At 45.6% G+C, this 27,993-nt stretch overlaps 1 protein-coding gene and 1 pseudogene across 6 annotated transcripts in view; one reads left to right on the top strand and one right to left on the bottom strand.

Annotated features, from left to right (window-relative positions):
• Nucleotides 1-13: 13 nt before the first annotated feature.
• The window catches only part of LOC147241234 (receptor-type tyrosine-protein phosphatase mu-like), a 129,763-nt gene continuing 101,783 nt past the window's right edge, over nucleotides 14-27,993 (bottom strand). For all 6 annotated transcript variants that reach the window (XM_086191115.1, XM_086191116.1, XM_086191117.1 and 3 more), the window contains 14 exons: nucleotides 19,887-19,974; nucleotides 17,832-17,908; nucleotides 16,863-16,899; nucleotides 16,054-16,151; nucleotides 12,759-12,875; nucleotides 12,451-12,605; nucleotides 11,806-11,941; nucleotides 11,317-11,466; nucleotides 10,283-10,456; nucleotides 9,866-9,997; nucleotides 9,653-9,778; nucleotides 4,414-4,577; nucleotides 4,094-4,229; nucleotides 14-1,694 (listed from right to left, as the gene is read on the bottom strand). In XM_086191115.1, the coding sequence (XP_086047241.1) occupies nucleotides 1,641-1,694; nucleotides 4,094-4,229; nucleotides 4,414-4,577; nucleotides 9,653-9,778; nucleotides 9,866-9,997; nucleotides 10,283-10,456; nucleotides 11,317-11,466; nucleotides 11,806-11,941; nucleotides 12,451-12,605; nucleotides 12,759-12,875; nucleotides 16,054-16,151; nucleotides 16,863-16,899; nucleotides 17,832-17,908; nucleotides 19,887-19,974 (1,644 nt within the window). In that variant the 3' untranslated portion in view covers nucleotides 14-1,640. The remainder of the gene's footprint in view (nucleotides 1,695-4,093; nucleotides 4,230-4,413; nucleotides 4,578-9,652; nucleotides 9,779-9,865; nucleotides 9,998-10,282; nucleotides 10,457-11,316; nucleotides 11,467-11,805; nucleotides 11,942-12,450; nucleotides 12,606-12,758; nucleotides 12,876-16,053; nucleotides 16,152-16,862; nucleotides 16,900-17,831; nucleotides 17,909-19,886; nucleotides 19,975-27,993) is intronic.
• LOC147241235 (uncharacterized) lies at nucleotides 14,428-15,394 on the top strand (annotated as a pseudogene).

Raw genomic sequence — 27,993 nt, 5'->3', positions numbered from 1 at the left:
AGCTGAAGTGTGTATATGTTTTATTTTGGTAATTTGGACTCATACAACATAAATAAAGTGTTCATACATTAAAGTTGTCATCAGCACCAGAGACCTCCGCTGCCAGCTGAACCGCCGGTGTAATTGCGGTTCCGCTGGTGGAACGTGAACTTTGTGCTGTGATTGTCTCTGTGTGCTTCACAAGAACGCAGACAGTAACATCAACACAACTGAGGGAATAAATATTGAGCTTCCTGGGGTTCTATGTACAGTATGAACACGTCACCAGAAGGGAACGGCGCTCTGATGTTTCCAGTCCAGAATCTGCAGCAACTTCATCACCACAGAAGAAGTCAGAGCATAAACACCAATGTGCTTTTATGGACATGAGGTCTCAGGTCCAGGTCACACCTCAGTTCCAATGAGCATTGAGTTGCCATGGTAACGCTCCTTCAGACCATTGTTGCTTCCAACCTCTCAAACGTGTTGTTGTTTGTGTCTTTGCTGTATTTACACCCTCTCAGAGCAGGACTGGGTCCGTCAGCGCCATGAGACCAGAACCCAGACTTGTAGGAACCCTCGAGAACGTCACCGTGGCACAACCTGACCATCCGCTCAACAAATGAATCAAACTTTATTTGGGGAAAAAAGTGATGATGAGGAAAGACTTGGACTGACTTAATGTTTGACACCAACAACATAAACACCTTCCAGGAAATTAGCAGAAAAATGTAGAAAAAAAAGAAAATTTGCAAAAACAAAACATTTGTACGTAAAAAAAAAACAACAGAAAAAAATATTCATGGATATAAATAACCACATGGCAAAGCTCATAAAAGTACAGTCAAATTTCCGGATTCCACAATATGATGAATGTAGAGAACCTCTATAGATCGTCTCATTAGAACCGTTCTGACGAGGGTTCCTCGCTGAGATCACGTACGCTGACGACACGCCGCTCGTTCCCAGTAAAGCCGACTGAAACCATCTCAGTGCAATCGTGTATTGAAAAGTACAAATGCGGTCCTGCAGACGCAGCTGAGGAGCAGGGAGTTTGCTGGGGAACTCAGCGAACACTGGGGTGGTGAAAGGGTTAAAAGATTTTGACGAGAACACAAACCTGAAATCAGACTTACATAAATATTTGAATACATTTGCGAAGCTGGAAACGTTTTAAAAACTTTACACTGTAAATAACAATCATGGATGTTGTCATGACAACGTTTCCTGATCAGCAGCCTATCAGATTTAACTCTGAGCTCTGATGTCGTGCTGCTCGTGACACCAAAGTTCACATTTGACATCGTTATGACGACAAAAAAAACACATCAAGTCTGTGCTGCTGATGTCACCTCCCATCATGCTCTCTGAGGGGGCGTGTACAGGAAGGGGGCGCTCTGCCCAAATCTCACTCCAATGGCATTTTGGTTCATCGACACCAAACACTAAAACACAACAAAGTGACTTGTGGTGCCGCGACACGTTGGCCAGCAGGGGGAGTGTGTGAGTGGGTGTGTCCATGCTCACTGTCAGTCAAACAAAGCAGTGCAAAAACATTGTCCTCCTCTTCATCACCAGTCAGTAGTTGTCCTCCTCTTCTTCATCCTGTTGGACCATGAGCAGCATCATGGCACTGCTGGGGGAGGAGCCAGTATTTGTTGCTAGGCAGAATTCAGATACTCCAGAGCGACTTCATAACAGAACTTATATTGTTCCTGTTGACACACAAAGGTCACACTGTTAGGAACCCACTGTGATTTCATATTTTTATTCATGGGTTATTGGCCCGAGAACCACATGCACGAGCAGGTTCTCAGGCCACAGCAGATGAGGCCGCTGGAGGCCCCACTTAGAACACCTGCCCTGACAGGAGGACAGGGGTTTTGACCTAATAAACACGACAGGCGCAGGTCTGACATCACAGCTGTCGTAGTGCGATGACATGCATCTGGACCCAGGTGGGGCTCTGACGACACGACTCACCTTTCTGGTGAGGGTTTCCTTGCTTCCCCGTCCTTGTCAGTCAAATGTGTTTGAATGTCTTACAGCTGCGTTTTCAGGTCTAATCAATTCTGTGTGATGGGCGCACGAGGCCCCGCCCCCTTTCATGCTGGCAGCTTCAAATGGTGCCAGCCAGGTAACTGGCAGGTAACTACTGGCTGTGAGTCCTCGCCGTCGTGGACAAGCCAGCCAGTCTGTATGAGGGTGGAGGCTCCGAGGGTCCAAACCCATTTGTGAAGATTATGAAGAAGACAGTCGACCAGGAAGGGACGAGCTCAGACGCCCTTCCTGCCTGCGCTTTGACGGCTGGTCCTTCTTTCTACTTCATCAGAGATGAAAGGGATCGTCAGAGTCTTCAGTCTTAATCTGAAGTTCTCAACCCTCATGAGAACGTGGAGCAGACGACAGCAGCAGGACGCCGCGCTGCACCACGGCGCCGAGAACGTTAGGCTGATCATTGACGCGGCGTTTGGAGGCAGAACAACACAACAAACTTCAACAACAGTCAGAAAAATCACTGTTTGATTTTGTTGTTGAGCTTGAATGGAAACCAGAAGCCTGTGTGTGTGTGCGTGTGTGTGTGCTTGTGTATTTGTGTGTGTGTTCTTGTATGTGTGTCTGTGTGTGTGTCTGTATATGTGTCTGTGTGTGCTTGTATGTGTGTGTGTGTGTCTGTGTGTGCCTGCATGTGTGTGTCTGTGTGTGATTGTATGTGTGTCTGTGTGTGTGCCTGTATGTGTGTGTCTGTGTGTGCTTGTATGTGTGTGTCTGTGTGTGCCTGCATGTGTGTGTCTGTGTGTGTGCCTGTATGTGTGTGTCTGTGTGTGTGCCTGCATGTGTGTATCTGTGTGTGCTTGTATGTGTGTGTCTGTGCGTGTGCTTATATGTGTGTGCCTGTGTGTGTGTGCTTGTATGTGTGTGTGTGTCTGTGTGTGCCTGTGTGTGTGCTTGTATGTGTGTGTCTGTGTGTGTGTCTGTGCCTGTGTGTGTACTTGTATGTGTCTGTGTGTGTGTCTGTGCGTGTGTGTATGCTTCTATGTGTGTATGTGTCTGTGTGTGCTTGTATGTGTCTGTGCTGTGTGTATGTGTGTGTGTCTATCTGTACGTGTCTGTGTGTGCTTGTATGTGTGTGTCTGTGTGTGTGCCTGTATGTGTGCCTGCCTGTGTGTGTCTGTGTGTGCTTGTATGTGTGTGTTTGTGCGTGTGCTTATATGTGTGTGCCTGTGTGTGTGTGCTTGTATGTGTGTGTGTGTCTGTGTGTGCTTGTATGTGTGTGTCTGTGTGTGCCTGCATGTGTGTGTCTGTGTGTGATTGTATGTGTGTCTGTGTGTGTGCTTGTATGTGTGTGTCTGTGTGTGCTTGTATGTGTGTGTCTGTGTGTGTGCCTGTATGTGTGTGTCTGTGTGTGTGCCTGCATGTGTGTGTCTGTGTGTGCTTGTATGTGTGTGTCTGTGTGTGCCTGCATGTGTGTGTCTGTGTGTGTGCTTGTATGTGTGTGTCTGTGTGTGCCTGCATGTGTGTGTCTGTGTGTGTGCTTGTATGTGTGTGTCTGTGTGTGTGCCTGCATGTGTGTGTCTGTGTGTGCTTGTATGTGTGTCTGTGTGTGCCTGCATGTGTGTGTCTGTGTGTGTGCCTGTATGTGTGTGTCTATGTGTGTGCCTGCATGTGTGTGTCTGTGTGTGCTTGTATGTGTGTGTCTGTGCGTGTGCTTATATGTGTGTGCCTGTGTGTGTGCTTGTATGTGTGTGTGTGTCTGTGTGTGCCTGTGTGTGTGCTTGTATGTGTGTGTCTGTTCGTGTGTCTGTTTGTGTGTCTGTGTGTGTGTCTGTGTGTATGATTGTATGTGTGAGTGTTTGTGTGCCTGTATGTGTGTGTGTGCTTGTATGTGTCTGTATATGTGTTTGTGCCTGTGTGTGTACTTGTATGTGTCTGTGTGTGTGTCTGTGCATGTGTGTATGCTTCTATGTGTGTATGTGTCTGTGTGTGCTTGTATGTGTCTGTGCTGTGTGTATGTGTGTGTGTCTATCTGTACGTGTCTGTGTGTGTGTGTGTGTGTGTGTGTGTGTGTGTGTGTGCTTGTATGTGTGTGTGTGTGTGTGTGTTTGTTTGTTACCAGTAGATCCACCATGTTGGGTTTATTGTTTCTCAGAGTTTTGACAGCATGGAACACGTCTACGCAGCGCTGCTGTCGCAGCATCTCACACACGATACTGATGCTGCAGAAGACGCCACTGCGGCCGCCGCCATTCCTTGAGGGGAGTAAGTGAGGAAGAGGAGGAAAAGGGAGGAAATACGGAAACAAGATGGAAATATTCAACTTGTTGTTCCAGTGTCCACCAGCAGATGGAGACAAACCATCAGTGTTGAACTCAGTGGCACTCAGCCTCATTGCAGCTTATGTCCTTCATCATCATCATCATCAGTGTCACTTACAGGCAGTGGACCACTGTGCGTCCCTCGCCACCGTCGTACTCATCCTGCCACTTGTCCACCTGGTGAACCAGCTTGAGGAAGGAGCGCTTGGACACAGGTGTGTCCCGGTACATGGGCCAGCCCAGGAACTGGAACTGCTGCACCATGCGGTACCCATCCTGTGGCTGGGGAAAACCAGGAGGACAGTATGAAAACAGGATAGAATGAATGGTAGGAGGCAAGGAAAGGAAAACAAAAGGATAAAGACATAAGGGAATGATGTTGAGGACAGAGTGGAGGAAAAAAGGTTGTTAGAAAGAGAGCATGGAAGGAGGGGAAAAGGTGGGAATCATTGAAGGTAAGGGCAGAAGGGAGGGCGGTAAATTGCAGGTATAAAAACAAAATAAAGAGGAGAAGCAGTGGAAGGAGAGGGAGTAGGGAGTCATAGAAAGGAAGGAAGAGACTTAATTAGGGGGAAGGAAGGAATCAAGGAAGATAAAACCAACAGGAACATAAAGGGAGGAGAAGTAGTACAAATCAAACACAATGGAAGCTAAATCTGACCTGCTTGGGGGTGGGGGGGATCAGGATCAAACAAGCACAAACATCATGAGACGTCTGGAGGAAATGAGGCACAAATCAAACAAGCCCGCCTCAACCCGGCAGGGAGGTGAGGAGGTGAAAATCAAACACACTCTGATCTAAATGTGGTCGGATAGGGAGGGAGATACCGAGCTGTACTCCATCAGACAAATCAGAACCACCCTAAACACCCTCAGGTGGGTAAAGGGGTCAAAATCAAACAAACCCTTTGACAGAGGCATTAACACTGAGGGTTAATGAGGCTAAAAACCAAGGCTGCCAGTTAGCGAGTTAGCTTTCATGTCAGGGCTGTAGGTTTTGAACTGATTGGATTCTATCCAAAAAGTTACGAATAGCAAACATACAAGCGAGGAAGCTAATGTTAACCACTGTTGACTCGTGGCAGCAAGCATGAACAAGTAAAAACTAACCACGTCAATACTCTCATCAATTATCTATGTAACCTAATACTAATGCTAACATATACTTCAATTTATTAATGTCATCTGCTGGCATCTAACAGTAACTTAGAAGGTATTACCTACATGTGCCATCTGTGTCCCAGCAGTACAAAGAAATTTTAGCTTTCTAAAAAGCTAACAAACCAAAAAAGGAATTTTTGCAGTGAGGAAAATGAGCCTCGTCAAGCATTAACTAGCAAAAATTAGCATCACCTAGCATCAACTACTGTCAAAACCAACAACACCAAGAGATGTTTTAGTTTTGATGTTGTTCAGTTAGTGCAACTGAATTTACTAAGTGCTAACCCTAACCCTAACCAAAACGAATAAACAAATACAAAAGTGAGAGTCCACATGTGGACTGGTTGGGCAAACTCCCATGCCCCCTCCAGCACCCTAGCAAGGGTGAAGAGCTGATCCACGGTTCCACCACCAGGACAAGAACCACACTGCTGCTCCTCGATCTGAGGTTCGACTATCGCCCTGACCCTCCTCTCCAGTACCCTGGTGTAGACCTTTCCAGGGAGGCTGAGGAGTGTGATCCCTCGATAGTTGGAACACAGCCTCTGGTCCTCTTTCTTAAAGTTGGGGACCACCACCCCGGTCTGCCACTCCAGAGGAACCGCCCCAATGTCCACGCAACATTGCAGAGACGTGTCAACCAGGACAGCCCCACAACATCCAGAGCCTTGAGATACCCAGGGTGGATCTCATCCACCCCAGAGCTCTGCCACCGCAGTGTTGCTTAACTGCCTCAGCAACTTCTGCGGATGTCCTGGTGCCACGTATACTGATGGGCATCCTTATGTTCTAACATGGTGTTTGTTATGGACAAACTGCAACTCGCACAGAAGTCCAATAACTGCACTACACTCGGGTTCTGGTTGGGCCTGCCATTTCTCCCAATCACACCCCTCCAGGTCACGCTGTTAATGCCCACATGAGCGTTGAACTCCCCCAGTAGGACAATGGAGTCCCCAGTCAGGGCGCTATCCAGCACCCTTCCCGGGGACTCCAAAATGGGTGGGTACTCTGGACTGCTGTTCAGCGCATAATCCCAGATAACAGTCAGGACCCGTTCCCCGACCTGAAGGCACAGGGAAGCAACACTTCGTTCCACCGGAGTAAACCCAAACATCTAGGGCAGGGGTCGGCAACCCGCGGCTCCAGAGGCTCTTTCATCCTTATGTTGCGGCTCTGCGTGGCTTAGGAAAATAAATTCTAAGTGTCCGACTGAAGTGAATGTTATTTGTCTCAAAATCGTGTATCATGTCTTCTTATTAAGTCAAAGTTTTTAACTTCTTTCTTCAGTCCTTGTGCAATTTTGGTGATCAGCATTCGCCTTCTTCAGAGACGTTTGACAGCACTCGACGTGTCAGCAGGCAGCCGGCACCAAACCTGCGCAATATCTGAAAAAGTATTTTCTTTGTGTTTGTTCATTTGTTCAATTGTAGTTGTAAATTGTAAGATTATTGTGATCTCTAAATCCATCCATCATCCATCCATTGTCTTCTGCTTATTCCTGTTAAAGGTCGCGGGGGGCGAGAGGCGGGGTTCCCCCTGGACAGGTCACCAGTCCATGGCAGGGCCAACACATAGAGACAGACAACCATTGGCTCTCCCAGCCACGCCTACGGTCAATTTAGAGTCTGGATTAACCTGGTCCCTCTTGATGTCTTTGGACTGTGGAGGAAGCTGGAGTACCAGAGAGAACCCAGCAGGAACAGGGAGAACATGGAGACTCACCCAGAAAGACCCCGTGCTGCAGCCGGGGCTCCACCCACAACCTTCTTGCTGGGGGCCACAGGGAGGACCACTGCTCCACCCACAACCTTCTTGCTGGGGGGCCACAGTGAGGACCACTGCTCCACCCACAACCTTCTTGCTGGGGGGCCACAGTGAGGACCACTGCTCCACCCTGCAGCCCTGTGATCTCTAAATATTCAAATAAAATTATATATAATTCTGGACTATAAGCCGCTACTTTTCCCCCTGCTTTGAACGTGCAGCTGATCCAACGGTGCGGCTGGCGGCTGGTAGGCTGGTGATATTTTAATCAGACGTTACTGCACCTTTAGGCTGACTGCTTTGTTACAGGCACTTTTATAAAACACTTAATTAGTAGGCTGCAATGATTAGTGACGTTGTCGACAAATATCGATAACAATAATCGATAATGAATTCCATCGTCGACTGTTGCCGCCACACGCGTTTCTCCAACAGAGTGAGGCGTCTCTCTTGATTATCATCTCTGCGAGGGTCGCTCATGCGCAGTAGCGTCTCTGTCTCTGAGTGGGAACATTCAGGAACGCGGCGTCAACATCAGGTACGCGCACCAAAACTTCTAAAGTTTGGAGCATCTCAGCCTGGATACGGCGGATAAAAAGACAACGAGCAAAGGTTGCTAAGCAGACCTTGGTGTCATGGCGGTGATGCAGGAACATTTAAAGAAGCCGTCGGGCAGCTGAAGGAAGCGCAGTCTGACTCTCCTCGTGAGACTCAAGGGACATTCAAGCAGGACGGTTTTTAGGACACATTGGACATTTTAGAAGAGTGTTTTCACTGTAAAAATGTTTACTTGATTTTGATTTATTATTTATTTGCCTGTCCTACAAAAATGAACAGGTTTATTTATTTATGGATTTATTTATCTACTGACGAGCACTGGGCCTCATTGGTTTTAGACAGGACTTTTTATTTGATTTTTGTACGAATCCGCAGTGTTCAATAAAAGATGTATTTTTCATTGTACCATCTTTCTTGGGTTTATTATCATTTGCCACATAATTTAATCAACTTCATGCTAAATTTAAGAAAAAATTAATAATTATCCGATGAGTCGACTAATCGTTTCAATAGTCGGTGACTAGTCACTATTAAAATAGCGGTTAGTCGCAGCCCTGTTAATCAGGCTCAGCTTCGTCGAGCGCTGTCAGCTTTGTTTATGGTCCTGCGCTGAGAGCACCGTTTATTCCTACGCAGTAAATCCGTTTGGAATGCTGTGAAAGTTTGTGTGTCTGAACGCGATGTGTCATGTGACACAGGACAGTTTCCACAGCAGGTACAGGTTCCCTACTCTAATTAGAAGTTATGCATATATGCAACTTGTTGTTTGTAGGAAATGTTAACAAATGGGAAGCTTCCCCAAACAGCATCTCTTTCCTGACAATCTGCACGAACCTTACATGTGGTAATTAAACATTAAAACACCAGCGGCTTACAGTCCAGCGCGGCTTGTAGATGTACACATTTGTTTTTTACCTAAATTTCACAGGTGTGGCTGATAGTCAGGTGCGCCTTATATAAATTACATGTGTGTATGTGTATATATTGCATTATTTTAAACACAAAAAGTGTTTGCAGCTCGCAGTGTTGTCTTTTCCGTTGAAACCAGGTCGAAACGGCTCTTTCAGTGTTTTGGGTTGCTGACCCCTGATCTAGGGGCTATCGAAAAGCCCACCCCGGCCCTCCGCTTCTCACCTCCAGCAACTCCAGTGAAGGAGAAAGTCCAACACCTCTCAAAGACTTGGGTTCCAGACCTGGAGCTATGTGTTAAGGTGAGGCCGACTATATCTAGATGGTAATGCTCAGCCTCTTCCACCAGCTCCAGCTCTTTCCCCGCCAGTGAGGTGACATCCCATGTCCCAAAAGCCGGCTTCCATGTCTAATGATCAGACAGCCAAGGTCCCCGCCTCGGTCTGCTGCCCAAATCACAATGCACTGGACCCTTCCGTTTCCTCCTGCAGGTGGTGGGTCCACAGGGGGAAGACTCCATGTAACCTGTTCAGGCTGGGCCCCGCCGGACCCCATGAGCTAAGGCCCAACCACCAGGCGCTTGCCCACAGGCCCCTACCCCAGGCCTGGCTCCAGGGCGGGGACCCAGTCACCCTCTGGGCTGGGTACACCGACTCTATGATTTCCTTCCCAAAAAGGGTCTTTTGAACCATTCTTTGTCTGGCACCAGGGACCAGTCTGCCTTGGGTGACCCTAACCAGGGGAAAAAGCCCCCGGCAGCATAGCTCCTGGGGTCCTTAGGGCACTCAAACTCCTCCACCATGATGAGGTGACGGTTCCAAGAGGAGCCACACTAACGGCTCCATGTTGCAACAATTTCTTCCTGCCAATCATGAAACTTGCAGGTGTTTACATCATCACTTCCTTTAGGTAAAGGACTCCACCCACCAACAACAAAATTCCTTCAGTAAAATGGAACCCACCCTGGCAGTGTTGTAGATCCTGAAGATGCGGCTGATGACGTCTTCCTCCAGGTCTGCTGAGACGAACTCCACCTGCAGCGAGCCGAGACGATGAACGCCGTTCTCAGGCCAGTACTGAGGACACAGCTGACCGACAGAGAGGATGTGGCATTAATGACCAACACGCTGCCATCCACCGCTGCCCCAATGTGACATGTATGTTTGCGTGACTACCTGAGCAGGGTCAACATCATTCAGCATGACGATGGATGTACAGTGGTAGTCGAGGACCAGGCGCCAGAAGTCCTTCACTGTGTTGGGCAAAGGATGCTGGGTGACGATGAATGCCGATGGCTGCTTGTAGCTCTGATACGGGAAAGTGAATATCAGACAGGAGTTCCTGACATCACACAACAGGTCATGACATCATTTATGTCATGACATCACACACAATGTCATAACATTATGGTAGGAGACCCTGTTCAGCAACACGTTTTCATGACAAACTGTGGTAACATGGTCAGGTGTTATGTTCAGAACAAGTCTGTAGGTTGGAGGTGTGTGTGTGTGTGTGTGTGTGTGTGCGTTTGTGTGTGTGAACATGTGCGTTTGTGTGTGTGTGTGTGTGAGAAAGAGGGAGAGATTGCGTACATCCATCAGTGCGGCGTTGATGTAGTTGGAGCTCTCGCCATCAATGGTGATGAGGAATGGCAGGCAGCGGTCCGGAGGCAGGACATCCATGCAGCGATTCTTCTCGTGGTTCCTAGGCAACAGAGCAATGCTGCAATCCTCCACCCGCAGGGTAGGCGTCACCATGTTGAGAGTCTGAGCCCCCAAAAACACACACACACACACACACACACACACACACACACACACACACACACACACACACACGTAGTTATTCAAAAGCAACCACTCAGGTGTCTGATTAACAGGTGTACTCATCTAATTGATTGCAGCGTCTAGCAACCGAAGGGTTGCTGGTTCGATCCTCCCGTCCCCCCCGTGATCATGTCCAAGTGTCCTTGAGCAAGATACTGAACCCATAAGTGCTCCTGATGGCCCTGTGATGGACTGGTGACCCGTTCAGGGTGAATCCCGCCTCTCAGCCAATGTCAGCTGGGATAGGCTCCACCCCCCCACCCACAACACTTAACAGATAAGTGGAGGGGACCTGGGACAGATGGGACTTGGACCCTGGACCTTCCTGCTGTGATAACCGTGCTTCTGTAGCCAGGATGAATGAAGAGTGGCCTGTTGTTCAATGGACTTGAATAATAACTAATTAATGTGTAAACCAAGACGTGATGTTACTTTTAATTTCCACTCGATATTACAAACATTTGTAACTGTTACTGACTTCTGTGATTGGATGAGAATTCAATAATAATCATCCCAAAAATCTTGATTTTTCTTTCTTATTTATTTTACATTTGACGACTCTCTGATAGGCATGATTAACATTTATAGGTCTTCATTAACATGAATAAGTCTTTTTTACACTCATAATTAGAGATGTGATATTTAATATTGTTGGCTAAAGATTTATTAGTTTATTATCAGAGACTTTGATTTCATTGGCTTCTTCCCTAAGACATTGGTTACTCATGTTTACTACTAATCATTAGATGTCAATTGACCAACGTGTCAATAAAAACTCCAATATCTGATTGATACGTCACCCTGAACTCCTCTTTGATTTGGCTGGAGTTGGTCTGAGGGTCCAGACGGTTCATCTCGTAATACACCGACCGCAGCTGATTGGCTGGAATTGCCGTGTCCCCACAGAGACACGCCTCCAAGATGGCGTCGTGGATGAAAACATACTGCTCCTGGAGACAGAGGGGACAGATGGATGAAGACCTCTTCCTCCCTGCTCCCTCGCTCCGCCAGCCATGCCAAGCTGTGACTGACAGGTGCAGCTCTTCAAACAGCGTTTCATCAATGATTCATGTCATCACATGGCTGCTGGAGGACGCGCACGGTGACAGTCGCTGGCTGACCCACAAGGTCACCGCAACCACCCTTTCTGCCACGTCCTGTCAGTCAGTCTGATGACATCACAGCCCTGACAGGGCATCTGATGCCGCCAACTTTGACAAAGGGTACAAGGTAAGTGTGTGTGTGTGTGTGTGTGTGTGTGTGTGTGTGTGTGTGTGTGTTGTGTGTACCTCCGTTTGAACCATGTTAACCCTTCGTGCTCTTAGCTCCCGGACGCAGTTGTAGATATCGACCACGCCCTCTCTCTCTGCCATATCCAGCATGATGTCAATCACAATGAAGCAACCTGTTCGTCCTGCCCCCGCACTGACACACACACACGCACACACACACACACACACACACACACACACACACACACACACACACACACACACACACACACACACACACAAAAGTTTGACTTCAATCTCAATGTGATGAGAACTTCACACTTTTGAAGGTTCCCAGAAAAGAGAAAAAAAGAAATGTGAATAAGAAAGTCGTTGCCGTGGCAGCACCATCACCATCAACACATCATTCAGCCTGTTGCTGTCACAGTGAGGCTGCGGGATATTTGCGCTCCTCGCCAGTCGTCGCGTATCCTGTAGCGCTGCTGCAGGGCGCCATCACTATAACCACCGTCTCCCACCTCTTTCCACCAGTCAGTCCCCCTCAGGTCAGCAATATTTGCAAATCATAGGATTTTTCCAGTAACTTTGACTTATCCATCCACATTGTGAGATGCAATACTTCAATAGACAGATAAAAACAGGGAGATGGAAACCCAGCTACTAATCAAACAGGAAGTGATTGATCTGATCAGTTTGACGTACCTGCAGTGGACCACTGTGGGGCCAGCAGTGGGTGGCGTTTTGGCTTTGACACGACGGATGAAGCCTAGCAGACCGGTGGCATGAAGCGGCACGCCATGGTCAGGCCACCCAGTGAAATGAAACTGACGGATCTCCCTTATCTCGGCCACGCCCCTCTGAGATAGACAGGAAGTGACTGATCATTGATGATTGAACATGATCACTGGGAGTTACTATGGTGACAAGGAGAATCTGCAAGTGTAGTTAATGATTAACTTGAAAGACTTATTGATGTAGCAGCGTTTGATTGAGCAAGAGTGGCGGCAAACCTTCTCCACGGCAAAGGTCCGGATCACATACTCAGACAGAAGCTGAGTCTCGATCAGCGTCACCTTCATGTCACCATAGATGTCCGTGTCATCAGGCCAGTACTTACAGCACTTCACCTGTATGCGCACGCACACACACACACACACACACACACACCAAGCAGAAGTGCAAAACAAAAGCAATTGATATTCAAAACTAATTAGAAGCTCCGCACCTCCACCCTCATTAGGAACTAACTAATGTTACACTAACCACTAATCACACAGCCGCCATGGCAACCAACAAGGTGAAAAGATGATCAAGAGGCAGTGTGTGTGTGTGTGTGTGTGTGTGTGTGTGTGTGTGTGTGTGTGTGATAGAGTGTGTGTATGAAAGAGAGAGCCAGATAATCAGCCAGATATATCCCAGAATCCCCCTGTGTGGCTCCCCTGGCGAGAGAAGCAGATCCCTGGTGCCCTCTGGGTAATGAGAGTGGGGACGGCAAACTCGCCTGCAGGTGTGTACGTGATGTCAGGTTAAATCTTTCAATTTCAGAGGGAAAATCAGGTTTTATCTGAGTGTCTTGCCGCCACTGCTGCCGACCTTACATCTCATCTTTGTCGCCCCATGCTGTCTCATAAACACGCATGTTTGTTCCTTCACGCTTTCACAACCCAACAGGTTCACCTGGCGTCACATCATATATATATACATATATATATATATATATATATACACATATATACGTATATATATGTATATATATATATATACATATATATACGTATATATGTGTATATATATGTATATATATATATACACATATATACGTATATATATGTATATATATATATATACATATATATACGTATATATGTGTATATATATGTATATGTATATATGTATATATATGTATATATATATATATATATATATATATATATATATATATATATATATATATATATATATATATATATATATATATACATTGTCAGCACAGATTAGACCAGCTGCTAGGGGATGGGTCGCACCCAGAGTGGCGAACCCAGGGTAGGACAGTCCTGATCATGAAGGACCCCCAGAAGGGACCCATCCCATCTAACTACCGACCAATAACCTGCCTCTCCTCAACATGGAAGCTCCTGTAAGGTATCATAGCAACTAAGATAAGTAAGCACATGGGTGAATACAGGAACGGGGCTCAGAAAAGAATTGGCACTGACACCTGAGGAGCCAAGCACAAGCTACTGGTTGACAGAGCAGTTGCCCCAGACTGTAAGAGCAGACAGACCAACCTGTGCAGTGCCTGGATTGATTACGAGAAAGCCTACGACTCAGTGCCACACACACGGATACTAGAATGTCTGGAACTGTACAACATCAACAGTAAACTGAGAGCCTTTTTCAGAAACTCGATGAGGATGTGGAAGATGGCCTAGAGGCCAACTCAGAGCCAACAGCCCAAGTTAATATCATGATATAAACCAAGGACATGCACTGTCACCACTGCTGCTCTGAGTAGGCCTGAACCCCCTCAGTCAGATCATCACAAAGTGGTTATGGATACCGATTCTCAGCCACCTGCTCTACATAGATGACATCAAACTGTACACCAGGAAGGAGCGAGAAACTGACTCACTGGTCCACACCACCAGGATCTACAGCAATGATGTAGGGAGGTCATTCAGACTGGACAAATGTGGCCGGATGGCATCAAGAAGAGGCAAGACAATCAGAACTGAAGGGGTCGACCTACCAAGAGGAAATATAGGTGACATCCAGAGCAGCTACAAGTACCTTGGGATCCCACAGGCTGATGGAAACCACGGGGAGGCAGCAAGGAAGTCAACCACTACCAAATACCTCCAGAGAGTAAGACGAGTACTGAGAAGTCAGCTGAATGGTAAGAGCAAGGTCCAGCCATCAACATGTCTGCGCTGCTGGTCATCAGGTACCTGCTGGGATCATAAGCTGGACAAAGGGTGAGATAAAAGCCCCAGACCTCAAAACCAGAAAGCTCCTCACCATGCATGGAGGGTTTCACCCCAAGTCCAGCACCCTGAGGCTGTACACTAAGCGGAAAGAGGGAGGACGAGGACTCATGAGCATCAGAGCCACCGTCCAGGATGAAACATCAAAAATCCAAGAGTACATCAAGAAGATGGCCCCTTAGGACGACTGCTCAGTGAATGCCTCAGGCAGCTGAGACCTGATGAGAGTGAGGAGGGAGAGAAGCAGACATGGATGGACAAGCCCCTACACGGCAGGTACAACTGCCAGATTGAGGAAGCGGCTGATATCAAGAAGACCTCCCAATGGCTGGAACAGACTGGACTGAGAGACAGCACAGAGGCACTCATCATGGCAGCACAAGAGCCATGGAGGCCAAGGTCTACCACACCAGACCAGACCCAAGGTGTAAGGATTCTCCTGAGACAGTTCAACACTGGTAGCAGGGTGGAAGATGCTAGCCACAAAAGCATACATGGAGAGGCACAAACAAGTGGTGGGGATAGTTTACAGGGACATCTGTACCCAGTATGGAATACAAGTGCCCAGATCCCAGTGGGACATACCAGCAAAAGTGGTTGAGAACAACAGGGCTAAAGTGCTGTGGGACCTCAGCTTACAGACTGGCAACAGCGACTGGTGAACCAACTGGACTCAGTAGTGGTGGACAAACAGCAGAGGAGGGCAGTGGTGATGGATGAGGTGACACCAGCTCACGCCAACATCAGGAGAAGGAACACAAGAAGGTTCAGAAGCACCAGGGGTTAAAAGAACAGCTAGAACAGATGTGGAAGGTCAAGGCTGACGTGGTCCCAGTGGTAGTAGGGGCACTCAGGATGGTTACCCCCAAACTGGGAGAGCGGCTCCAGCAGGTTCCAGGAACAACACCTGAAACCTCAGTCCAGAAGATGTTTTTTATATTTGTACAATTTGTATAAATCTTTGCTACACTCTCAATGTACGTTCCTTTGAGCTGACAGTGTCATTAGTTCTCACACAACTAATGAGTCAAGCACATGAGCAACATCATCAATCGTTGTCATGGTAACAACTGTATGAATCTAATTTTGAAAGCGTACAACAGGTAAAGTGAGACCTGAGAAGTGCACTCTGGGAAAAAGAGTCTCAACTTAACTAGACAAGAACAAAAAAACCAGATGGTCAAGATATAAATATCACTGTTTGTGTGTGTGTGTGCGCGTGTGTGTGTGTGTGTGTGTGTGTGGGGGGGGGGTTGGTGGGGTGGTGGTGGTGGACCAAAATCATCTCATTATGATGATATGAGTGTGTGTCCAGACTCACCCGTCCCACCTCTACCAGGTTGGTTACCATGACGATGGCAGCAGTGTTTTCCTGCCAAACCATCCGCCAGAAGTCATACACCGTTTCCTGCATGGGACCTGAAACACACAACCAAGATCACATGACAAGTGACACATAAAATCAGATTGCTGTCAATGAATTCAAACACACACACACACACACACACACACACACACACACACACACACACACACACACACACACACACTTCTATTTAATAACTCCTATCAATTAAATATGATAAGATCAAAACTTTGTTTTGATGATAAAAGGTTGATGGTGCTTTTGTCCACCAGGGGGCAGAGCACACTCACAACTCATCAGTTTTAACTTAATATGGTGGGAGGTTAGCTTAGCATTAGCTGAACTAGGAATTTCTCATGCTTCCAGCCTTTGAACTGAGCTAAGCTAAGCTAAGCTAAAAGCTTTTTCCTCTTTCCAACCTCGTGTTCAGCTACGCTAAACTAGGTTGCCCTTTGCTTGTGACAAAGAATGTTCTTTTGTGTTGCATTTAATGTCAAATGATCTGTTGTTTTTTTTTTAGTAAGCATGCTGTATGTTTTCTTGGGATGTCAGATGATGTCTTTGAAGACACATTTCTACATTTTGCATGCAAAAGAGAATTTTAAAGCTAAGCTAACAGTTTCCACTTGTATGCAGTCTTTTTGTTAAGCCTAGCTAAGACTTTCCTACCTTGGTTAGTGCAGCTTTTTGTGTTATGGATTGACCTAAAATGTTGGAGTGTTGCTTTAAGAATGAACATGTTGATGGTGTGATTGGTTCCCCACCTTGTGTAGCAATGTAGTGATTGGGTCGGTGGTATCCCTGAGCACCAGACAACAGGAAGAAAGAGAAATACACTGTGTTAGTATCTAAAAAGGATTTTCTCATATTTTACCTTTATGCTCATATTAGTATGAGAACAACCATTCAGACAGGAGGAGGGAGGACGTTTCTGTGATATCACATCAGAGTGGAAAACAGCAGGATGACCTGAACTGTCCTGGGAGACCATCCATTCTCTGATCCTTTCGTAAAAGGGTTTCCCTCACTGAATCAAGGGTCAGAGGGGTCATTAAGCCCACACCAACTGATTTTGTGATGAAAAAGTCAATAACATCAGCATAAATGAATCTGTTCAGTGAAATGCTGTTTGAGAGCATCTTGTTTAATATGATGTCATCGTGGTCAAATGTCCGTCACATCGTCAGATGAACTCCAGGCCAAAAACATCATGACAACATGGCCAACTGAGCATTGACCTTCTTGATATAAATTTGTGCGGTTATGTTCTGTTTAGATGGTAATGCACACCTGGGACATAGTAGCATTCTGTAGTCCATCTGATTTGAACTAAAAAAAAAAGCACTTTAAAAGTTGTTAGCTGGTTGTCATGGCAACAGACGTGACAAATCATGAATTCATACATTGTTAAAATCACCATCATGATGCTATTTCAAATAACAATAATGTCCAGGAGTACTTGGTGCCATGTTTTCTTTGAGTCCAGATGACACACACACACACACACACACACACACACACACACACACACACACACACACACACACACACACACACACACACACACACACGTTGCTGTGTTTGTTTACACACTCAACACCACCTCCATCCACAATGATGACTGTCGTCATGGAAACAGAGTGGGCTGGGATGTTTCAGATCGACCTTTAAAGGAAAGCAACTATTTGTTCAGTGTGTGTGTGTGTCTCTACGTTTGTGTGTGTTTTACTCACGTCAACATAGTTGGCGTTGATGTAGTCAGAACCGTTCTCTCCATCCTGAGGCTGCAGACGCACACGAGAGTGGTCGTCTGTTTCACACACACAAACACACACCCACATTAATTGGTTTGCTTGTTGTCGTGGTGAAGCTGAACATAATCACCTCTAATTGCCTTCAGCTGAATAATAACAGATCTAATAATAAATTAATGACAGCTTAATTATGGAAGAAAACTGGTGTGTGTGTATACTTGTGTGTGTGCTAATCTACACTCTAATAATCACATAAAATCATAAAAACAATTCCTTCGCCATATTACACGCTTCATCAGACGTCTTTATCTCCACCAAAGCTCCAGCGTAATACGATGTGTAATCGCCTCCTCTCCCTTCTAGCTCCGCCCTCCTGTGAGCCTCAATGTAGGACCCACCAACGCTCCAGACCCACGTCTCCCGATCCCGGTCTGAGCAGTTGTAAGCTGCCATCATGGAGAATCCCTCAGGTGGGTGTGTATGTGACACACGTGTGTGTCTATTAGTGATTCAGTGTTAAATGTTTTAACATCTATTTCAGTATATCATAAAGAAGAAAATCTGAAACTTGATCACCAACTTCAGATGCAAAACGATATAATTTAGAATAATTAACACTACTGTAGTGTTGGCAACTACTTATCAATTAAATTAACCCAAGGACTGTAACTTGAATGAACCCAAAATGGCACTGTGCATAGCCACCGGCGTACCTCTAAGTACTTCACAATTTAAAAGTGGACACTCAATTGAATAACTGGGAAAAGGAGACAGACTGCACTTGCAAGGGCAATTATTTATATATAAAAAATAAGCAGAGCAAAATACACAATACAATATGAGCTATCTGATTTTAACGGAAGCGGGCGGGAGGGGGGGGCGCCGATGTCCCGACGAACCGATGGTTAATCCGCCATGACGATGTCCGCCATTACATGGATTGATTTGTCCTCCTAGACTGCAGTCGAAGAAGCTAACTACCAGTTAGCTACCAGTTAGCTACCAAGCGCACCCCGTGCGCACTAACATAGTTATCGGACATCAAGGAAAGTGTCCGCATCCGCACAACTGCCGCCACAGATCGCACCAGATGGATGGATAGCGAAAGGAAACTTCGGCACTTTACTCCCGTCTCTGCTCCCCACTAACGAGCTCTTTTAGTCAACTTCCGTGCTCCACGTGCACTCCCGACCAAGCGTAAAACAGCCCGAGGCCACGCCCCAAAGAGACCAGCGAGACAGATGCGGGCTACCATAATGCAGCAAAAATGCATTAGAACACACTCGAACCTTGTACAGCATCGAACTACAGTAGTATGGCATATTTCACATTCAACAAAATAATAAACAAATAAATGGGAACGGTGTGGGCTCAGAGGGCACAGAACAAACAGAGTTCCAGAACAACGTGAGCCTTCACTACAACTATTATCTTCACAAATACCTTCAATATTGCCATTGTCTTATTTTAAGTGTTTGATTGATCAATTACCATTTAAACTGAACATTAATTATTTTGCTATAATCAGGTCATATGACCTCCTCTAATCCTCTAATATTTTAACCAATCAGGACATGAGAGGCATTGACAGAGTGTGTGTGTGTGTGTGTGTGTGTGTGTGTGTGTGTGTGTGTGTGTGTGTGTGTGTGTGTGTGTGTGTGTGTTCTTGAAGCAGGAAGTGACTCAGATGTCTCCAACAAATCATCCACCTGTGTATGTGGGTTGGACCACCTGGACTGAGTTTCTAACAGCAGTCTGCAGTACAGGGGCCCGCAGGGAACAGTTATGGCTCCGCCACTTTTCACCCTCTATACTGCAGACTCTGACACATATGAGGACCACAGGAAGTACAAAGTACTGAAACAGGACTTTGTGGGCTGGTGCCTGCTGAAATACCTCCTGAGTAACGTGGGAAACCAAAGAGCAGGTGGACATCATCTCGTGCTGCTGTAACCATAAATTTACTCTCCCTGGACTAACAAAGGACTGTGGCACCTTATCTGGTCCCGCGATAAGCGGTGTCTTTGCACATACATGCAATGATGTTGCCATAGCGATTCTTCATGCGGTTCTCGTCCTTCTTGGCTGAATCCCACGGAGCCGACTGTCCCTCGAAGAAACTCTGGAGACAAAAAAAAGGGAGACATGTGAGGACACGTCCTGAGTGATGGCTTCCTGCTGCTGCTGCTTCACTGAATAATTACTTTTTATCACTGGGAAAATATAATAAGCAAGTTACACAAAAAGACCTGGCAACAACAACTAGAAGCCTTTTAGCAAAATACCTTCAAATATATAAACTTCCTCGGCTTCTTGTTTCCTTCTCTACCTCCTTGTCCTTGTTTCCTTCTCTCTGCACTATTGAAGCTCACTCACTTTGATCTGGAACAGGATCCTTCTCAGCGTCTCATTAAAATATGTGCAGACACCTACGTGTGTGTGTGTGTGCGTGTGTGTGTGTGTGTGTGTGTGTGTGTGTGTGTGAGAGAGAGTATGTGTGTACACCTGTGTTTGATGGATGTCTGGAGCTGTTAGACTGCTGTCATTCAGTCACACATAGATAAATACACACACATACTCTCTCTCTCGCAAACACACACACACACACACACACACACACACACACACACACACACACTCTAAGCTTCACTTGATTGACAGAAGGAACAAAAGGAAAAAGAAATTAAAAATTAAAAAAGAATCAAGGAGGAACGTCTGGCAGCAACTCAACTCTGGACTGTGTGTGTGACCATAAATTAACAGCAAAACAAGAGACATTGCACATCTTCAAAATGAACATTAGAGGAACCTTAATACAGGACCAGTCGTTTTTTTTAAATTTCAAGCAGCAGCTATGCTAACAATTAACACGTTGATGAAATGTTTACCAGCGTGTTTGCAAGTTAGCATTTTTTACAAATGAATTTCTACTGATGTTTTTTGTGAACATTCTCAGTCCTCCAGGTCATCGTAATTCTCAACAATGATCAACGTAAGCAACTGGAGTCACCTCTTGTTAGTGACGACATTTTGCCTCTCATCCAAGAAGCTCCTTCAGTTCTGAATTTCTGGTAGGAAGTATCAGGTAACCTTAAACGAGATCCCACCAACACCTTCAAGGTGGTCAACTGCCTCCAGAAGCTGGATAGGAACAAGCTATGGACCGAGCTCTCTACTGCAACCTCTATCCTGGCGATGCTGTTCCATGCATCTACGGGCTGCCAAAAATCCATAAAGATGGCGCCCCACTCAGACCCATTGTGAGAAGCATTAACTCTGTAACCTACAATGTTGTTAAGTTTCTTGCCTCCATCCTTTCTCCTCTGGTTGGTAACACCCCCCACCACATAATAATTTCCATGGATTTTGCAGACAAAATCAGACACATCAGTCTAGACCCTGAAGAAACCATGGTTTTATAGGATGTTACATCTCTGTTCACATGCATCCCCATGGGAGAGGCTGTACAGACGGTCAAGAGAAAACTCCAGAGAGAGAAAACTCTAGCGAAAGGACCAACCTCTCACCTGAACAGGTGTGTGACCTTCTTGACCTTTGCCTCAACACCACCTACTTCCAATACAACAATGGTTTCTACAGGAAAAAACACAGCTGTGCCGTGGGATCTCCGGTATCCCCCATTGTAGCAAACCTGTACATGGAAGAGATGGAGAGTGTAGCCCTGAGACATTCAGAGGCCACCTGCTGAGACATTGGTTCAGATACGTAGACGACACCTGGGTCACCATCAGGAGGGTGAAGTTGGGCCTCTCACTGAACACCTGAACTCGGTGGACAAGAACATCACATTCATGAGGGAGGATGTCAAAGACAACTGTCTGGCTTTTCCAGACTGTGCAGTGCACATTGAAATCAATGGGGAACTTCACATTGGGGTCTACAGGAAACCCACCCACACGGATCAGTCTCTCCTGTTTGACTCACACCACCCACTCCAGCACAAACTCGGGGTGATCTGAACTCTCAAACACAGAGCACAAAATATCCCTTCCAAAACAAATGGGACGAGAAGGGAACACAACCACATCCACTCAGCTCTCCAAACTGGGCTTTCATTAAAACTGCCAAGAAGCCCAGGGAGGAGAAGAAAGATGAAGCCCAGAGGAGCGTTGTTGTCCTGTATGTGGCAGGAGTTTCAGAGAAACTCAGAAGGATCTTTATCCCACATCAGATCCCCGTGCACTTTAAGCCCAGCAACACCCTGAGGCAACAACTTGTCCATCCTAAAGACAAGGTTCCAAGGCACAAACGGAGTCATGTTGTTTCTGCAGTCCAGTGTAACGAGGAGCGCTCTGACCTGTACAGGCGAGACAAAACAACCACTGAACAAACGCATGGCGCCACAAAGGAGGGCCACAACCACAGGCCAGGACTCAGCAGTCCACCTCCACCTCAAGGAGAAGGGGCACTGCTTTGAAGACCACATGGTGCACGTTCTAGCCAGTGAGGACAGAAGGTTTGAAAGAGGGGTGAAAAAAGCCATTCATGTCAAACTAGAACGTCCATCTTTGAACAGAGGAGGGGACTCAGACACCACCTACCACCCTCCTACAATGCCGTCCTTAGATCCTCCCCAGGAGGTGCAGCCAGCATTCATGCCTTCACTCAGGTGACCTGAACGACCCTCTTAAGAGGGCTGGGAGGGTAACGACCGGAAACTGAGGCCAACGACTCACATCTCCACCTAACCAGCCGATTGTTCTGGCGACCACTTGTTTTTGCCACCACACCCCTGGGTGGATGTATACCTGACACCTCCCACAAGAATGTTAGAACTGAAGAAGCTTCTTGGATGAGAGGAGAAACATCATCACGTACGAGAGGTGAGTCCAGGTGCCTGACCGATAATTTTTGAGTTCTACTGATGTTCATTAATACACTCTGTCCCTTTCCAATGAGGACGACCTCCCTTTGTAACGTAGCTGTGTTTGTTTGAGGATCCCACACAACATCAGCAGGTCAAAGTCTCCACTGTTACACACACAAATACATCACACATTTGACCTTTGAACTGCCGGAGGCACCAGAGTGTCATCCTCATTGTCATGGCAACACATCTGATACGGATCAGGCTCTAACATGGCTCAGTGCCGTTTAAGGTGACTGCAGACAATGATTCCCTGATGGACCATGAATAATAAAGAAGCTTTCTGGTGGTTTTTGTAAAATTAACTTGTATTTTTGAGCAAATTAAGTGACTGTCATGAAGACATCAGTGATAAACAAGTCCACAAAACTGAACAAACAATCACTCAAACAAAAATAAGAAAAAGAAAATCCATTCAACCAAAGGGTCAATATGAGAATTTGCTGTAAACTAAAATATCTTGCGATAGAAGTGACGTCACTGACATACTTCAGAACAGGAGGAAGGGGCGGAGCTCCGGACTCATGAAACCTCTCAACATCAGTCATTTGCAATCTCTTTCATTTGCTGTCCATTGTTTGGTGTTTCAATCATCACACGTCTCGGAGATCAGTGCAGGTCTTTATCGACACTGGAAAGATGACAATAAAGTCCCAACATGACGGACGGCGTTTTCAGTGCCCGTCACATTCAGCACGGAGGAAGTGGAACATTTATTCAATGGACTCTCCAATGCAGGGATCAGGCCTTCAATCAGGCCTGGAGGCTTGGGTCAGGAAGGGATGGTTGTCCCGTCCTCACTCCTCTCACCTCACGGGCTCAGCTGTAGTACTGCTCAGTGACACTAGAGGGGGACAGTCTGCCAGGACATGTGAGATTTCAGGAGACTGAGGATACGGAGTCACGCTATGGAGGTCAAATGATCATGGGTGAGTGTGGGAGGCAACAAACATCTAACCTATCAAACAAGGTGGACGACCAATATGCCGCGGACAAGTGAGAGGGACGACGAGACGGACCAGGAGACAAGACCCCCGAGAGAGAGCTGGTGTGTGTGTAAGTAGAAGTGTGTGTGCGTGTGTGTGTGTGTGTGTGTGTGTGCAAGTAGAAGTGTGGGTGTGTGTGTGTGTGTAAGTTTAAGTGTGTGTGTGTGTGTGTATGTGTGTGTGTGTGGAAGTAGAAGTGTGTGTGTGTGTGAGTGTGTGTGGAAGAAGAAGTGTGTGTATGTGTGTGTGTGTGTAAGTATAAGTGTGTGTGTGTGTAAGCATAAGTGAGTGTGTGTAAGTATAAGTGTGTGTGTGTGTGTGGAAGAAGTGTGTGTGTGTGTGTGTGAGTATAAGTGTGTGGAAGTATAAGTGTGTGTGTGTGTGTGTAGAAGTGTGTGTGTGTAAGTATAAGTGTGTGTGTGTAAGTGTGTGTGTGTGTGTAAGTAGAAGTGTGTGTGTGTGTAAGTATAAGTGTGTGCGTGGAAGAAGTGTGTGTGTGTGTAAGTATAAGTGTGTGTGTAAGTATAAGTGTGTGTGTGTGTGTAGAAGTGTGTGTGTGTGTGTGTGGAAGTATAGGTGTGTGTGTGTGAGTATAAGTGTGTGTGTGTGTGTGTGTGTGTGTGTGGAAGAAGAAGTGTGAGTGTGTGTGTGTGTGTGTGTAAGTAGAAGTGTGTGTGTGTAAGTAGAAGTGTGTGTGTGTGTGTGTGTAAGTATAGGTGTGTGTGTGAGTATAAGTGTGTGTGTGTAAGTATAAGTGTGTGTGTGTAAGTATAAGTGTGTGTGTGTAAGTATAAGTGTGTGTGTGTGTAGAAGTATAAGTGTGTGTGTGTGTAAGTATAAGTGTGTGTGTGTGTGTGAAAGAAAAGGTGTGTGTGTGTGTGTAAGTATAAATGTGTGTGTGTAAGTAGAAGTGTGTGTGTGTGTGTGTGTGTGTGGAAGTATAGGTGTGTGTGTGAGTAGAAGTGTGTGTGTGTGCGTGGAAGTAGAAGTGTGTGTGTGTGTAAGTAGAAGTGTGTGTGTGTAAGTAGAAGTGTGTGCGTGTGTAAGTAGAAGTGTGTGTGTGTGTATGTGTGTAAGTAAAAGTGTGAGTGTGTGTGTGTGTGTGTGTAAGTAGAAGTGTGTGTGTGTAAGTAGAAGTGTGTGTGTGTGTGTGTGTAAGTATAGGTGTGTGTGTGAGTATAAGTGTGTGTGTGTAAGTATAAGTGTGTGTGTGTAAGTATAAGTGTGTGTGTGTAAGTATAAGTGTGTGTGTGTGTAGAAGTATAAGTGTGTGTGTGTGTAAGTATAAGTGTGTGTGTGTGTGTGTGAAAGAAAAGGTGTGTGTGTGTGTGTAAGTATAAATGTGTGTGTGTAAGTAGAAGTGTGTGTGTGTGTGTGTGTGTGTGGAAGTATAGGTGTGTGTGTGAGTAGAAGTGTGTGTGTGTGCGTGGAAGTAGAAGTGTGTGTGTGTGTAAGTAGAAGTGTGTGTGTGTAAGTAGAAGTGTGTGCGTGTGTAAGTAGAAGTGTGTGTGTGTGTATGTGTGTAAGTAAAAGTGTGTGTGTGTAAGTAGAAGTGTGTGTGTAAGTAGAAGTGTGTGTGTAAGTAGAAGTGTGTTTGTGTAAGTGGAAGTGTGTGTGTGTGTGTAAGTAGAAGTGTGTGTAAGTAGAAATGTGCATGTGTAGGTATAAGTGTGTGTGTGTAAGTATGAATGTGTGTGTGTAAGTATAAGTGTGTGTGAGTGTGTAAGTATGAGTGTGTGTGTGTGTAGAAGTGTGTGTGTGTGTAAGTATGAATGTGTGTGTAAGTATGTGTGTGTAAGTAGAAATGTGCGTGTGTAGGTATAAGTGTGTGCGTGTAAGTATAAATGTGTGTGTGTGTAAGTATGAATGTGTGTATAAGGATAAGTGTGTGTGTGTAAGAATAAGTGTGTTTGTGTGTGTAAGTATGAATGTGCGTGTGTTGGTATAAGTGTTTGTGTGTAATTATAAGTGTGTGTGTGTAAGTATAAGTGTGTGTGTGTAAGTATGAATGTGTGTGTGTGTAAGTATAAGTGTGTGTGTGTGTAAGTATGAATGTGTGTGTAAGTATAAGTGTGTGTGTGTAAGTATGAATGCGTGTGTGGAAGTATGTGTGTGTGTGTAAGTATAAGTCTGTGTGTGTAAGTATAAGTGTGTGTGTTAGTGTATGTGTGTGCGAGTGTATGTGTGTGTTAGTGTATATGTGTATAAGGGAGTGTGTTATTGTATGTGTGAAACTGTGTGTGTGTGTTAGTGTATGTGGGTGAGTGTGTTATTGTTTGTGTGTGTGTGTGCTAGTGTGTGTGTGAGTGAGTTATTATTTGTGTGAGCGAGTATATGTGTGTGTGTTAGTGTTTGTGTGTGTGTTAGTGTACGTGGGTGAGTGAGTTATTGTTTGTGTGTGTGTGTGTTAGTGTATGTGGGTAAGTGAGTTATCGTTTGTGTGTGTGTTTGTTAGTGTATGTGGGTGAGTGAGTTATCGTTTGTGTGTGTGTGTTAGTGTATGTGGGTGAGTGAGTTATCGTTTGTGTGTTAGTGTATGTGGGTGAGTGAGTTATTGTTTGTGTGTGTGTGTCTGTAGTGTATGTGGGTGAGTGAGTTATTGTTTGTGTGTGTGTGTCTGTAGTGTATGTGGGTGAGTGAGTTATTGTTTGTGTGTGTGTGTGTTAGTGTATGTGGGTGAGTGAGTTATTGTTTGTGTGTGTGTGTGTTAGTGTATGTACATGAGTGAGTTATTGTTTGCGTGTGTGTGTGTGTCTGTAATGTATGTGGGTGAGTGAGTTATTGTTTGTGTGTGTGTGTGTTAGTGTATGTGGGTGAGTGAGTTAATGTTTGTGTGTGTGTGTGTTAGTGTATGTGCATGAGTGAGTTATTGTTTGTGTGTTAGTGTATGTGGGTGAGTGAGTTATTTTGTGTGTGTGTGCGTGTTAGTGTATGTGGGTGAGTGAGTTATTGTTTGTGTGTGTGTGTTAGTGTATGTGGGTGAGTGAGTTATTGTTTGTGTGTGTTAGTGTATGTGGGTGAGTGAGTTATTGTTTGTGTGTGTGTGTGTGTGTGTGTTAGTGTATGTGCGTGAGTGAGTTATTGTTTGTGTGTGTGTGTCTGTAGTGTATGTGGGTGAGTGAGTTATTGTTTGTGTGTGTGTGTGTGTTAGTGTATGTGGGTGAGTGAGTTAATGTTTGTGTGTGTGTGTGTTAGTGTATGTGCATGAGTGAGTTATTGTTTGTGTGTTAGTGTATGTGGGTGAGTGAGTTATTTTGTGTGTGTGTGCGTGTTAGTGTATGTGGGTGAGTGAGTTATTGTTTGTGTGTGTGTGTTAGTGTATGTGGGTGAGTGAGTTATTGTTTGTGTGTGTTAGTGTATGTGGGTGAGTGAGTTATTGTTTGTGTGTGTGTGTGTGTGTGTTAGTGTATGTGCGTGAGTGAGTTATTGTTTGTGTGTGTGTGTCTGTAGTGTATGTGGGTGAGTGAGTTATTGTTTGTGTGTGTGTGTTAGTGTATGTGCGTGAGTGAGTTATTTTTGTGTGTGTGTGTCTGTAGTGTATGTGGGTGAGTGAGTTATTGTTTGCGTGTGTGTGTGTTAGTGTATGTGCATGAGTGAGTTATTGTTTGTGTGTTGGTGTATGTGGGTGAGTGAGTTATTGTTTGTGTGTGTGTGTTAGTGTATGTGGGTGAGTGAGTTATTGTTTGTGTGTGTGTGTGTTAGTGTATGTACATGAGTGAGTTATTGTTTGCGTGTGTGTGTGTGTCTGTAATGTATGTGGGTGAGTGAGTTATTGTTTGTGTGTGTGTGTGTTAGTGTATGTGGGTGAGTGAGTTAATGTTTGTGTGTGTGTGTGTTAGTGTATGTGCATGAGTGAGTTATTGTTTGTGTGTTAGTGTATGTTCGTGAGTGAGTTATTTCTTGTGCGTGTGTGTGTGTTAGTGTATGTGGGTGAGTGAGTTATTGTTTGTGTGTGTGTGTTAGTGTATGTGGGTGAGTGAGTTATTGTTTGTGTGTGTTAGTGTATGTGGGTGAGTGAGTTATTGTTTGTGTGTGTGTGTGTGTGTGTGTTAGTGTATGTGCGTGAGTGAGTTATTGTTTGTGTGTGTGTGTCTGTAGTGTATGTGGGTGAGTGAGTTATTGTTTGTGTGTGTGTGTGTGTTAGTGTATGTGGGTGAGTGAGTTAATGTTTGTGTGTGTGTGTGTTAGTGTATGTGCATGAGTGAGTTATTGTTTGTGTGTTAGTGTATGTGGGTGAGTGAGTTATTTTGTGTGTGTGTGCGTGTTA

The sequence above is a fragment of the Aulostomus chinensis genome, chromosome 21 (genome assembly GCF_037954235.1).
Source record: "Aulostomus chinensis isolate RoL2024-O1b breed Wild chromosome 21, RoL_Achi_v1.0, whole genome shotgun sequence".
Classification (NCBI taxonomy): Eukaryota; Metazoa; Chordata; class Actinopteri; order Syngnathiformes; family Aulostomidae; genus Aulostomus; species Aulostomus chinensis.
This window is presented reverse-complemented; position numbering and strand designations above follow the sequence as displayed.